At 37.8% G+C, this 15,329-nt stretch overlaps 2 protein-coding genes and 1 long non-coding RNA gene across 3 annotated transcripts; 2 read left to right on the forward strand and 1 right to left on the reverse strand.

Moving 5' to 3' along the window:
• Positions 7-2,152, forward strand: LOC107636316 (coiled-coil domain-containing protein 97). Its single transcript, XM_021122390.1, has 4 exons — positions 7-216; positions 461-886; positions 1,523-1,542; positions 1,634-2,152. Exons 1-4 carry the CDS (start codon positions 30-32, stop codon positions 1,892-1,894), a joined length of 894 nt encoding a protein of 297 aa, XP_020978049.1. The 5' UTR covers positions 7-29; the 3' UTR covers positions 1,895-2,152.
• On the reverse strand, positions 6,058-8,602 carry LOC107637712. Its single transcript, XR_001619479.2, has 3 exons — positions 8,456-8,602; positions 8,084-8,374; positions 6,058-6,484 (listed from the first exon to the last, which is right to left on the reverse strand). It is a non-coding gene; the product is annotated as an uncharacterized LOC107637712 (long non-coding RNA).
• On the forward strand, positions 11,687-12,741 carry LOC107636314. Its single transcript, XM_016339833.1, has 3 exons — positions 11,687-11,765; positions 11,842-11,923; positions 12,036-12,741. Exons 1-3 carry the CDS (start codon positions 11,687-11,689, stop codon positions 12,739-12,741), a joined length of 867 nt encoding a protein of 288 aa, XP_016195319.1.

The following is a 15,329-nucleotide window of genomic DNA, read 5'->3' on the forward strand; positions in this document are numbered from 1 at the left end:
GCCGAGCAAGGAGACAGAGAGAAACAGAGATGGAAGAGCAGAAAGAGAAGAAGAAGCAGGTGATGAGTTCGGAAGCGATGGAGAAAATATCGGAGAGGCTATCGTGTTTGGAGAACCTGTACTTCCCACGCGCCCTCCAATCCACCGCCACTCTCCCTTCCCAGCGCAAGCAAATCTTCCGCGACCTTCTCTCCAGAGACGTTCCTCTCTTCTTAGGTATCTAATTCTAAACCCTTACTCTTCTCCATCAACGAAGTTCAGCATCAGAGGTGTTGTAATGTCTTGTTATTTATTTATTTTGATTGGACACTTTCTTGCAACTTTAGGTATATATCGAGAGTGAATATAGAAATGAATTCAAAGTTGATTATGCTTGCTTTTGAGAAAACAATGGAGTTAGGGTTTTCTTGTTAACTTATTACTGTATCCTTAGTAAGGTTATAATCTGTGTTTGTACTAGAACGATATGGTTCTGAGCTTATTAGCGATGAGCTGGGAGAGTTTGATTCCATGAAAGACGACTATGAGGTTAATTGGCATCTAAAGAGGCTTAGGAGCATAATGAGCCCAACTTCGGAGGAGTTGAGGATGCGGTCAGTGACCGTGAAGAACCGAAGGCGGGCTTACTTGGATAAATTGGTGTATGATGGGCATTACTTCTCCGAAGACGCCATGAGGGAAAGGGAGCCTTACCTGCACCATGAATATGTTGGGAAGTTTCAGGACCAGAGCAGCAGGGGCATGGCTAGGCCCGGGGAGCGCTGGTCTGAGACTTTAATGAGACGATGTGAGGAAGCTGAGCTGGTTGCCAAGATTAGAGGGGAGCAGCAGAGGATGGGTGTGCCCGAAAGGGACTGGGTCTTAAACTTTCTTAACCTGTTTCAATGCAAGTTTGCTTTGTTTAATTCTATTTTTGGTGTTGTCTATCAGGATAATCTTGCAACACCTTGCTTATGATATTGTTAGGTTTTAATTTGTAAGCTTATTATATAGTCTTTATGCTCAGCTCGGTTAAGGAGTTATGTGTTGTATTTGATCTAGAAGCATGAGCATTCTGGTACTTTGGTGACAATGTTTCTTAATGTGTACTTTACTTGTATTTGGATATTCTGCTAAATAACTGTATTTGAATTGGGACACTGCATCATCTGTATTCATGGTCAGGGGTTCAGGACAGTTTTTGTTTGGCTGTTCTCTCTAAATAAGAGGGATATGATATGTATTAATGTATGCCTGTGGCAAGCAGCAATAACATATGCATCATATATTTGCATGCCGAGATTTAATTGACCAAGAACAAGAAATTGTGTGGGGCAAAGAAATGGCAAATTAAATTTTAGGATACCATCTAGTTCAACTATGTTCTCCAGCTTCTTCAAGTTGGTTTTCGACCATGTTATGAATTAGATTCAACAGATGAGTTTGAAGTGATTAGTTACATAATCTTATCCAATTCTTATACACAATCTCAACTGCACACCACCATTTATAATTGACTGTCTTGCATAATCTACTCTTGTAGCTTACACATGCAAAATCACTGTATGCATGTTAATATCGAAAACTTTGGTTGTAGAAAACTATGACTATGTTTTTGGACTTAAAACAATTTCATTTGTTTTTGCTCTAGCAGAGACACTTAAGTCAACCCGATATAAGTGATGATGGTGTTGCTTCCGATCCAGCCAGAGAGAGTCAGGAATCATCTCTATCCGCAGAAGAGCTGGAAGACCGCATGAACCAATTTACGTACATTATGCAGCAGAAGTTCTTATTAGGGGAAGATCATGAACATCTGGATTACACTAAGATAGATAATGATGAGACCCTTGATGATCACTGGATGAGGGAAGCCAATATTGATGCGGAGGAGAGATACTTTGCTGATGATTAAACACTAAGCATCTTAACTTTGTATCAGGGAATCAGATGTGTAGATATTGCATAATCTTTGGTAGAGATTTTGTTTTCTGGTAAGAACATCTCACCTTGGTGTCTGTGTATATAAGTATATTTAACTAGATGTGTGTTTTCAATATTATAGCTGAGACAGTTCTACACATATCAAATTTCCTTTGCTATTTTAATGCAAGGATTTTGTAGTTTACTCGTGGAATATGAATCATCTGCAACATGTTTTGGCCATTGTGTTGAATCATCGTGGAGTTTTTAAATTATATTTGTTATTTGTCAATCATTAATCACAGTATAAGATATGGAGTTAACAGTGACATCTGTCACTTCATATCAACAATGAATTCTTCGAAAAACATTTTGAATATTGAACTACATCCGTAACAAACTATTGTGTCTATTCCAAAACATTATGTATAAGATATTATATATTTAACAAATTAATGTGATTTGTAGTTTTAAAAAATAATATTTTAATTTGATTTAATTACTCTGTTGGTTTTTATAATTTTACTAAATTTTTAATTAGATTTTTATATTTTTTTTCTTTTCAATTGAGTTTCTACCCTGCTTTTAATTTTGTAACTAAGTCCTTTTTATATCAAAAATGTTAAAATTAACAGAATTTTTTTCCCAAAATGCATGTGGTAAAAAATCTAATGAGGTTTTTAATTATGAATATTTTTAATTTGCAAAACACTTGGAAGGATTTAATTATAAAATTAAAAACAATGTAGGAATCCAATTGAAAGAGAAAAAAGTATAAAAATCTAGTTAAAAATTTAGTGAAATTATAAAGATTAATGAAGCAATTAAACTTTTTAATTTCAATATAATCTCTCGCATAAGATATGGAGAATAAGGCTAGTTTATACTATAAAAATGAGACTATACTGTGGTAAGTTTAAATAATGAATATATAATTTGAAAAAAAAAAAGTTTTTTGGCATTACATACTCATAAATCTTAATTTCTTTCCAATTCATTGTGTTTATCTTAGGTTAATAATTGTAGAGAATTATATACTTACATTTTTTTCACCTTGGGTAACATTTTCTGTATCTGAATTCTTGAACAAGGTAAAAAAAAAAAATAGTCAATTTACTCTCTACACTTGGCCATTACATTTCTCCTAAAGATCATATTAAGGCAATCTGTGAGAGCTTTTCCGGATGAGTTTTCTTCTGTTACTACAACAGTTCGAGCAAAACTAGAAATTTACACAGTTGAAGAAGTTGAAGCTCTTCTCATACCACATGAGGATATGCTTGAAAAGTTTAAAAACACTTCGCTTGGTGTAGCTCAGTACATTATGTCCAGTAGAATTCGATGCAGTCTTCTTTTCAAATTGTGGATTCAATAGTAGAAGAGGTCGTGGAGCAAGATTTGGCCATGGAGGTCGAAGTTCATGGCAACTGAATTCAAGATAACAGTGGCATTTGTGTAATCGCCTTGGTCATAGATCAAAACTTTCAGGGATCTTCCAGTTCTTCCTATATTGCTTTTTCTCAAACATACAATTCTGCCTCAGCCCAAAATCCACCCACCACCATCTTCATTTTTTCATCAATCCAAGGCGATTGTAATCAATTAATAGTCGTCACACCATTATCATCTACAATTTATATTATGTGAAAAATAACAAATACTCTTCATATTCAAATTGCTATAGTTATATTCATAGAATTATGATCATTATTATAAAGTGTAAATATTAGAAAAATTGTAGCTGGCTAAATAATTATAAATAATTATAAACAATGAAACATTGTCACCCAAAATATATATATAAACAATGAAATATGAATATATTTAAGATAGTGAACTTGAACCTAGCACCATGATAACTAGATAATATTGGTTCAAATGACACACAACTTCTTAGATTGTCCGGAAGTCTGGTCTTATAAGAAATTTGAAGAAATAAGGTCCAAACAACTAGAAATTATTTATTATATTGGTTTATTATTGGTGATGAACATATGAGTAGTCCAGTGAAAAGTTGAACATGGGTATGGTAAGGGTTGCTAACATTGTCTTTCCAATTAAACGAGGAGGATTGATATCCGGAAAAAAATCACTACGCACGATGAAGATGTCAAGGAGTCTCCTGATGAAAAACAGAAAAAAGAGTTGTGCAAAGAAGACTCCAACTCCTAGAAAAAAGAAGGTTACGAAGATGGCCAACACACAACTGATCATCCCAAAGTCCAGCCCACCGCACAGTCAGGTACCAGGCCCAATAGCCAACTCAATCAAAGTCCCAATATACAACTCAACACTCAGCCCAATACACAAGCAAGGACATCATTATCACAAGGCAAAAAATTTTTTAGCCAACCCACCACAACCATGAGATAGTCTAGTAATCTCATACAGTAACAAAAAGCCACAAATACCTTAAATTCACAACACAATTCTAGTTCTCAACCTTTTCATGCTGCCCCAACAACAACACCAGAGATACTGACACAATATATACCCCAACCTTGTAATGAACCCCAATCTGAACCCTATCATGTACAGGATTCTAATTCTATTACTCAGCCCCAACTACCACTATCAACAAGTCAAAATGCTGAACACAATGAAGGTCTATCTCAACATGAAGTAAGAGAAGTGGCCAAGAAGTAGAACAGGAGGAGCACTAGCAGACCTGAACCTACTGGACAAACTTTCAAAATAGAACCCATATCCTAAAAAGGCTCCAAGTATTTTTGTGCCAGTTGATGAGGCTGAAGAATATTCAGACCCCTGAACCAGGATTACACTGTTATGAGTCTGAGGAGCTTTAAAAAGTTGTGCAGATTCAGATGAGGAACAACCAAAGGTCTTTCCACAAGGTATTTACTAATATTTTTCAGTGTTCCTTTGATTATTAGTAAGTTAGAAGTTAGAACAATAATTTAATTTTTTTTCTGAATTGAGCAGTTGTGTGCAAATTACTGTATGATGAATATTAACTAATGAATGTTGTTCATATATAATTATTTAAGTCAAAATTCAAAGGAAGTTGCCTAGATCAGAGTTATATTGCACATCAGTTATTATCCACTACAACTATTTTTTTGCAGCATGTTATTTATAATACTTTTGGTAATCATATGCTTCAATTTGCCCTACTACATAGGTAATGATGATGCACCGGTTGGACAAGTTAGGCTTGAAGTAGGTATGGAGTTTGAATCTTTAGAGCAATTTAAGAGGGCGGTGAAAAAGTTTAATATCAATTTAGGGAGGAGTATTTTTTTCCAATGATGGATAGTACAAGAGTGAAGGTATTGTGTTGGGATGAGAACTGTCCTTGGTAGATATACTGTGCTAAGAGGAATTATCCCCTGAGCTATCAGGTGAAAACATTTGTGAACGAGCATACTTGTTGCAGGGTTGTGCATAATCGGTCTGCTAATGGAAAGTGGGTTGTAGATGATTTGGAGCAGTAAATTAGGGTGCAGCCAATGATGACCGTTTGAGAGGCTGAGGATTACTTTAAGAAAGAGTATGATGTTTTGTTGAGTGAAAGAAAAATTTATAGATCGATGCCAAAGGCAAAAGAAAGAATTAAAGGTAGTGAGAGAGCACAATATGCAAGACTCCGTGATTATGCCATGCAAATTTTGACTACTAACCCAGGATCCACTGTCAATATATGCACCACACCAATGCCAGAATTAACTGTATTGTTCAGAAGAATATATATTTGCCTAGATGCGTGTAGAAAGGGCTTCCTTACTGGATGCAGACCATTTATTAACTTGGATGGGACCTTCTTGAGAGGATACTATGGTGGACAACTGTTGACGGCTGTTAGTCAAGATGCGACTAATCACATTTACCCCATCGCATATGCTATTGTGGATTCGGAAACCAAAGACAACTAGAAATGGTTTCTTCAACTTTTGCAAGAAGATTTGGGTGATAAAGGAATAACTATTGGACATTTATGTCAGATCAACAAAAGGTACAACATTTAAAGCATTTATACATTTTCTTGCATATAAACATGTCACGTGAAAGAATAAACTTTATACATTTTTTCAGGGTCTTATTCCAGCTCTAGAAGAAGTTATGCCAGGGGCACAACACAGGTATTGTGTCATGCATATATGGCAGAATTTCACCAAGCAGTGAAAAAGCACAGACCTCAAGGGTGCAGTTTGGGTGTGTGCAAGGAGTACCACCCCCCAAGACTTTGCAGCAGCCATGACAACAATTAGAAAACTAAACCCACATGCTTGGGAGTATCTGAGCCGCATTCCACCAAAACAATGGTCAAGATCCCACTTTAGTGAATGGCCAAAGGTGGATAATATCACCAACAACAATAGTGAAATTTTTAACTCTAAGTGTAAGAAGGTTAGGGGAAAGCCAATCATTACCCTCCTGGAAGAGATAAGGTGTTATGTTATGAGAATCTTGGCTAGAAATAAGAAGGAGTTGAGGGGATACAATGGACGGTTTTGTCCAGTACAACAGAGTAGATTGGAGAAAAATAAGAAAGATAGCAGTAGTTGGAGGCCATTCTGGACAGGGGATGATGCTGGAAATATCTTTGAGGTTCAATGCTTACCTATGAAAGTAAGTGTTGATCTCGGAAAGCATACTTGTACTTGTAGACTATGGCAGCTCACTGGCATACCCTGCAAGCATGCATGTGCAGCATTGGCACATCAAAATAGGAGGGTTGAAGAGGTTGCACACACATGGCTGACAATTGGTGCTTACAATGCAACATACTAATTTTTGGTTCAGCCGGTGCCTAGTCAAGAGTATTGGCAATAGCTAGACACTATACCAATTTTGCCTCCACATTACAAACGACCTATCAGGCGGCCCACTAAGAAGAGAGACACCACTAGGGATGCTTCCAAAGTTAACCCAGACCCTTACAGGACAAAGAGAAAATACGGTCAAATAAAATACAAATATTGTTTGAAGGTTTGTGAAATATTGTTCACCATAACAATTGTTAGTGATATTTGTCTGTGAATATTTGTGTTGTGAACTATTATAAAATCTCAATTATTATACAGAAAAGGCACAATTCTAGAAGTTGCAAGGCTAAAAAGGAAGCCATGGCAGCAGCTGCTATTACTGTGGATGCTATAGCACATGGTCAAAACTCTTCTGCAGCAACAACTGCACATGTATCACTTGCTAATGTAGCATAGGATGAGGATGATGAAAGACTGGCTGAGATGTATTGGGAGAAAACCTTAGAGGATGCAGAGGCAGAGACAGCCTTGGATGCTGCAGCAGCTGAATTTGAGGTATCTCTGGGTGCCGGAACCCAACCACAGGTAAAATATAAATTTGTTAATTGCTTAAACATTTTTTTGAGCTATTAAGTTTACTTACATTCATGTCTAACTTAATTTATAAGCCACTACCACATTGAATCCGTCTCCTAATATGCCGCATACACCGTAAGTGCCACCACCAATTAGGCCACCAACCACAAAAATAAAGAGAACAAAGAGATCCACCAAGAGGCCTCCTCCATCACAAGTTCAGACCCCTGTGCCTCAGGCTCCAACTTTGAACACTCTTCAGCAGCCATCCAATGCATCTGTTAGGCCACCCACTGTGTCCCCACATACAATGCAAGGAGCCAGTGCAGGCACAACTTCCAGGTTTGCACAGTTTATGCCAGCACCAAGATCACACCTTACACCAACATGGCCAATTCCTGGATTCAGACCACCCAGACCATCTACTACTATGCAAGGCATAGCCTATGGATTATCCAGTGGGAGCAGCAACTCAACACCAAATTAAAAAAAATTGACAGTCTTTATCTTTTTTGGAATCTATATTTATGTAATTTACCTCAATACTTTACTGCTAAGGATCAGTTATGTTTACTATTTTTATTTTGGATTATCATGTCATATTCGTATGCTACATACACTACTTAAACAGTTATTGATGTACCTTTTTAGAACCTTATGAATGCTTATGAGTGCTTATGATTATGCTAATACATATTATATTCTAATATTGATGTTGTTATGATTAACTAATTTCTCAGCTCAATGCTTAAACAATGTTAGAAAAGAATAACAATTATTGAGAATAGTGATAGAATAAAAAGTAAGAAATAGCAAATATATCATCCCATTCAAACATGAATTACATTGTTCTTCATTGATAGAAAACAACCCTGTACCAATCACTTGTACATGACTATTACAAACAAAAAAAGCGTAAACTGCAGAAACAATCCTAAAGACATGTACACAAGCCATACTCTCATAGCTTTGATTTCACCTTCAATCTTCTTCTCAACCTTCGTGGCCATGTTAACATTTCTCTCCCTGTGGTCTGTTGGAGCAGTTGTTACATCTTGATTAGCAACACCACATTCATGCTCATCCAGTCTTCTAATCAAACACCTTGCCAAACTTTGCCATCTCCCATCAATTTCATCAACCCAAAGAAAATAATGGCAATCTCGACTCTACAGAAGTCAAAAAATCAAAATATCAGAGATGCAGAGAAACCCTATACTTGTCTAATTATCATAAATAATGTTCCATACCTTCGAAAAGGGGCAACGAATGAACCATCTTCCAGGATTAGTAACCGTCAAAGATTCCAACAAGACAACATACTCACCACAGTGACATCTTCCATCCATGATTTTCTTCTTCTTCATCTTCGAATGTGAAGCTCCTGAAAATCTGCTTCCTTCACTTGTAGTTACCTCTCTCCTTGACATTGCTCAAATTCTATTAGCATAAATTAAATCATAGGAACAAGAATACAATAAAGTTACCATAAATTCAAACCCTATTAGAAACAACCACAACAATAGAACAAATTTTTTCACATCGAACAAACAACTTTTATAACTTAGAGGTTACAATCATGAATGACTTAGTTCATATACCTCATAGAGCCTTCAAGTGTGACAGTGATCGCCTCTAAACACGGGGTGCTGGAGAAGTAGCAACCTCCTTCTCCAATGTCGTCGCAGGAATGGAATCAGAGCACAATGGGATTACGCTAGAGAAGAAGAAGATGAAAAACTGCTCTGTTAGGACATGATTGATTTCGCGCTCAAAAGGGAGGGTAACACCTCTTGTTGTTCTTCTATTTTCAATGCTTGAAGGAGTAACGTTTTTTTTAATAAACTAAATAAATGCAATTTTAATTTTAACAAAAAAAAAATCCACGTAAGGCATCCTTTTACCACGTTGTAATGGATGTGGACATATTGTATAATTTAACAACATTTTATTAACGTTTGGTTACATTTGACAAATGGAGCAAATTAATTGTGGGTATCTGAGGAGTTTTGATCTTCCATGGTTACTTTTGTCAGCAAATCAATCTTTCATGGTTACTTTTGGTAGTTTAGTCTTTTTTTATTGTTTATTGTTATCTATATATTAAACTATTTTATATAGAAAAATGTTAGGAGGTCATCATAATTTATTGATTTGGTCATTATTTAACCATCAACTTAATTCTTTTAGTTTAAATTCTTTAATTTAGTAATCTAATAACATACTTTATCTCATACTTTTAAACATTGATGACTAATTGATAGCCAAAAATAATAAATTTTGATGACCATTTATCATTTCTCTTTTATATATTCATGTTAATAAAATGCATTTGTACTAATATATTTATGCTAAATATATTGTTAAATAAAATATACAACATACATAAATAGTTTTGTTATTTAAAAAATAAAAAAATAAACTCGCACACTATGAGATAAAGAGATTCAATTTTTAAATTTTCTAACAAATCTTATAGCATATAATGAGAAGCTTTTTTCATTCAATTTAAAAAAATAAAAATAAAAATAAAAAACATATCTCGTCCATGGCAACTGGCAAGAAGGTAAAATCCACTACTTTAAAATACATCACACGTCTCCATATTCGAGAATAACACCAGAAAAATATTTGTATCCAAATTTTTTAGCCCCAAATAATTCGATGGATTTTTATTATCATAGACAATTTTTTGTATGTTTTGGGAATAAATGAATGGTGCTTTCTGTGGTAGGTGGCCATAGTTTTGCTGTGGTTACAGTGGCTACAAGGAGTCATCCAATTATTTACTGACAGTTTGATATCATGAAGGCTTTTAACTTTCAGTTAGTTGTTAATCAAGGGTAAAAAACTAATTAAGACTAAAGATAAATATTTCGATGGTCATTAGATACAAAATCAAGTTTTTTTTGCTAGAAAATAAGAAAAAAACAAATGTTAGTATAAAATCGATGGACGATGAGGTATAATTGAGTTAGAGTTTTCTGAGTTTGGGAGGACCGCACATTACAACAAGCCTTGGGCATTTGGATTGTATTATTTGCAACAAAAGGGAAGAGCAAGAGTGAAAAATTGCTAAAAATCAGTCGTGGAGGTTGCACGAAGCTGCCATAGTGCTAATCGTGAGTGGCTACTCGTCGTCGGAGAAGATAACTGTCTGATAGACTAGCAGCGACCTACGAAGACGAACCAAACCAGATTATACAGGTAAGAGGCAATAATCATTTCTATATTTTTGTTATGTTTTTCTTTCCTGCATTTTGTTTCACAAGAAAGATTGCGGGAAGTTGAGGATGGCATGCTAGTATTTGGAAACCAATTAGTAAAATTGCGGTGAGTAATATTTGTTTTTTATTGTTATAGTCTGTTTAGGTATTAGGTGGTGTGAGATGGAAAGTAATTCGAAAGGTAGTTCAGAATTTAAATATTCTTAACATGTCAAACAAAACTTAATAACCCCAGCCTCTGTTACCACGTGTCTTCTATTTATTGGCTGGTCAACGCGTAGTCACTGTTAGTCACCACAAGCACGCCACCAGATACACCACCTAAACAAATATTCTTATTTTTATGTTATTTATTTTATTATATTAATATGAATTCTTATTATATAAAGATTTTTAAGGCTAAAGAATTTTAATATAGATTTTGGAGGTGAGCTTTACCAGGTGTGTGGACGTTGCAGACATACAGGCACAACACACAGGTAACGTGCTGACTTAGCACGCAACTCACGTGGCACAATCTCACACAACACGCAGGTAATGTGTTGCCACGTGGCACCCATCCATGCAACACATAGGTAACGTGATTCACACGTGGCAGACGCTGGTTGGATGGCGTTGCAACACGTAGCCTGCGAGGTGAGTCTTCTGTCTAAAAAAATCAAAGCTCGTAACTATTTTACTTCATTGTGAGAGAAGTGTTTTTTTCCCCAGGGTCGGTATGATGGAGGGCACTGCAAATATAGTGGTTTACCACAACGGTGAGGTCGTACGAAATACGTATGAGGGTGTGAGTTTTGCATGTGAGAATATGTTTTCATTTGTGGTTCCGTGTACTATAACGTTCGCGGAAGTACAGCATGGGCTCTGTCAAAGTATATAGGCTGATATTTTAAAGAGAGTGACCAACATTCTCTACAGGAGTCCAATTGTCGTATTTGGCAGCCTGATACAGTTTGAGGTTATGCTAATCGTCAACGAAACTAGTATTCAGCAGATGTTTCATATTCACCAGCAAACTCAGGTGCAACACTCGAGGATTGAGTTATACGTTGAGTTTGAGCATATTGTTGTAGATGAGGTTCAACATGACACAAATGTGCAAGATAACAGAGCTGAGACATACTCAGGAATGAACGATGATAGCGATGAGGAGTTCGAAGCTACGTACGAAGCCGGTGATGAGGACGAAGATGACAATGGGGAGGTGAGGCAGTGGCGGAAACTTTAGTGGTTCCGACCGCAGTTAGTCAACCGATGGACATTCCACCTTTTATGCATAGCTTGGATCTTGATGCCAAGAATGCACCAGAGTTTTCCGAATATAGAAACATAGGTACGTGAGCAGTGGGTAGTATGTTTACTTGATTTTGTTTTACCGGATTGATGAACGACAAATTTGTTTTTTATAGGTGTTGCTGATCCTGAGGATAAGGAGTTTAGATTTAGAATGGAATACAGCTCAAGAAAAATCAGTCATTGCGGCAATTCAGAGTTACATTATCTCCAGAGGAGTCAATTACCTTGTTTAGGAATCCGAGCCACAAACGTTTTATGGAAAGTGCATGAATTATGGACGTGGGTGTGACTGACTTACCCGAGCCAGCTTAATACAGAAGAAAGCCTGTTGGGAGATTCAAAGATACAATGGGAGGCACATGTATTCCATGGGAACGATCTCACAAGATCATTCCAAGTTAGGCTCGGACACGATTGTTGAGGCTATGAAGCCATTGGTTGAATCCAACCTATCCATAAAGGTCAAATCTATAATTGTGGAAGTCCAGGCAAGATTCAACTATATTATTAGTTACCGGAAGGCTTGGCTGGCAAAACGGAAGTCGATAGCCAAGGTTTTCAGTGGATGGGAAGAATCTTACCAAGCTTTGTCGTTGTGGTTCTTGGCAATAGTTCAGAAGATGCCTGATTCACAAGTCCAAATAGAAACACGACCCCTGTATAACGGGAGTCAAGAGGTGGACGGTGTTAGGATACTTCATCAGGTATTCTGGAGTTTCAATCCATGCATAAGAGCTTTCAAATATTGCAAGCCACTAGTTCAGGTTGACGGGACCCACCTATACGGAAAATATAAAGGTTGCCTTTTAGTTGCAGTTGCACAAGATGGGAATAAAAATATTATACCGATTGCTTTTGCCATTGTAGAAGGTGAGACTGCTGATGCGTGGCACCTTTTTCTCAGTAATTTACCAACACATGTTGTAAGAAGAGACGGCGTGGGTATGATCTCCGATTGTCATGAGTCAATTCGGGCCGCAGTAATCGTAGCGGACATGATTGGAAACCTTTGAGAGCATGGTGGATGTTTTGTATTCGGCACTTTGGTAGCAACTTCTTGAGGGAATTCAAAGTTTCATACTTGCAAAAGCTTGTGGCTAACATTGGGTATTCAAGGACAGTGGAGGAGTACAACGTCAACTACAGGAGGTTGCAAGAATGAGGCAAGGCATACGTTCATTGGTGCGACAACATCGAACATCCCCAGTGGGTGTTGGAATTTGACGAGGAACATCGATGGGGTCACATGACAACAAACCTTGTCGAGTGCATTAATTTAGTGTTGAAGGGTGCTCGAAATCTTCCTATCTTGGCACTAGTCCGAGCAGCATATTATCAGTTGAACGAATTATTTACGCGTAAGAGTATTGAGGCTTACCAGCGGAAGCGTGATGAATTTACTTTCTAAGAGTTTGCCACTCAGCGGATAGAGGCAAACATGCAGCGTGCAGGCAACATCGTTGTGCACCGGTTTGATAGAAGAAACGAGGTGTTTGAGGTGCGCGAAATGCCTAGTGGAAAAGTGTTAGTTGTTGATCTTGCGTGATGGAGGTGCGACTATGGCCATTTTCAGGTGGAGCGAATTCCATGTTGCCATGTTATTGCGTGTTGTGCTAACTAGCGGCTGGATTGGCAGGTGTATGTCAGCGATGGTGTCAATGAGACATACCGTCGACTGATGTCCGGTAGGATTGTAAGGACTACTGCGAGGGGATTATTGGGATGTAAGCATCGTTAAGAACAGGACCACCGCTGTTAAGGAATTGACGGATGATATCGTAGTCCCCAAATGTCTATGGTGAGAACGGGGGAATGTCCGCCAGCTCGAATCCAAGATTGCTGTGATGGCCGTGCTGGCTGTGATGGCTGTGCTGTCTGTGATGTGATCTATGATGAGACTGATGTCTATGATGCGTGCTGTGATGGCTGGATTGCCCATGACTGCTCTGTTGTGCTGAGATAGCTATGGGCGATAATAAGAAAACAACTGAAATACTGTATAAGGTTGTGCTGGCTGCTGGGGTGGATACTGGGGTGGCTGCTGAGGAATGACATCCGACAACCTCAGGTACATCCCGTATGATCCAATGTACCAACTCCGGTAATCGACAGACAGGGTGAAGTCGACAATTGGTTGCAGACCCCGATCTCGCAGACGACTGTTGCGGCGGTTACCCCATTATTGTATCCATTTGTCATGAATCCCGCACTAGTCATGGTGCTGTACTCTTCGAAGAGTATGGCAATGTGTGTCAATTGGTATGGCTTGTGTTGCCAGAGGGGGAGACTGTGCATATCTGTACTGGCAAACCACTCGGTCCACAGGAATCCATTCGACACACTCGAATGACACCAATGGCCCCACCGTGTCACAGACATCAAGGTGTGTGTGTAGTTCGGCAGGAATGATGATGGCGACATACGGCCTCCATAAAAACTGTAAAATATTCCAAGGAGCATTAGATTATTAATAATATCATAAATTATAACAAAAAATCTCAAAACCCATGCTCACGTCTTCCATAAAGTCGATTGCGTGCCTAATGTTTGTCTACGTCATAGACATCCATTTTCGGGACCGTGGATGATGACTCCATCTACAACAGAGAACATTATTCACATAGTTTAAATTACGTCTTGCCAGTAAACCATAATTAACATACAAGTCAAATTCCAATAAAATAACGACGGTTACCTGCATGCCACCGGTATCTCAGCTGGCGCAAGCTAGTGTCAGGGAATGGGCGCCAGCCACGGCATATGCTCCCACGCCCAAGCAAATAACAAATCAAGTTGCCCATCCATCTCCTTACAATCATACCATGATACACAATACAGTGACTTGTAATGGTGCGCAAGACAAGCTGACCCCCAACTGTAATTGCCAATCTGATCGAAATTCTAGAGCAGTGGTAAATACTTCGCTTAGGCATATGTCGTCGACTTATCCACGAAGAGGGTGGTACCCAGCAGACAAAAGATGTGACATCTAACACAGCGCATAACAGACTCCTATATGTCCAAAAGCTGTATGTCTCTAATATGGTGAACCCATAAAAGATTTATGTAGCTCTTGGAAGATCTACTCACTTGGGGTTCACTGTTGAATATCGGGAGGCTCTGGGTGACCAAAAAGTCATGATTGCTATCGGTCCAACCAGTCACAACCTCTCCGTTGATCGGTAGGTCGAATAAGTGTAACACGTCCTCCAGTGTCACTATAACCTCACCCACTGGCATGATAAACGTATGTGTCTCTGGTCGCCACCTTTCCACAAGAGCAGCTAGCATCGCAGAATGCCCTCTGATCACTCCAACTCCCGAGAGCTAGTAGAATTCGGTGGTTTGTAAGGCATTGTCAACCACCAGATGTCACGTATCTGGCTGGTCAAGTTTACGTAGCAGAAGATTCCTATTAGCCTGGTAAAGTTCAACCACAAAAGAAATTAATTTAATAAATAGCAAAAAGAATAAATTAATAACTTTTTTTAATAGAAAATAAAATAAAAATAATATTAACTCAAATTTATTAATTAAACATTTATAATAATAATATGTTGAAAAAAAATTATTATACCAGAAATATTTTTTAAAATAAAAA

This window comes from Arachis ipaensis, chromosome B04, assembly GCF_000816755.2.
Source record: "Arachis ipaensis cultivar K30076 chromosome B04, Araip1.1, whole genome shotgun sequence".
NCBI classification, from domain to species: Eukaryota; Viridiplantae; Streptophyta; class Magnoliopsida; order Fabales; family Fabaceae; genus Arachis; species Arachis ipaensis.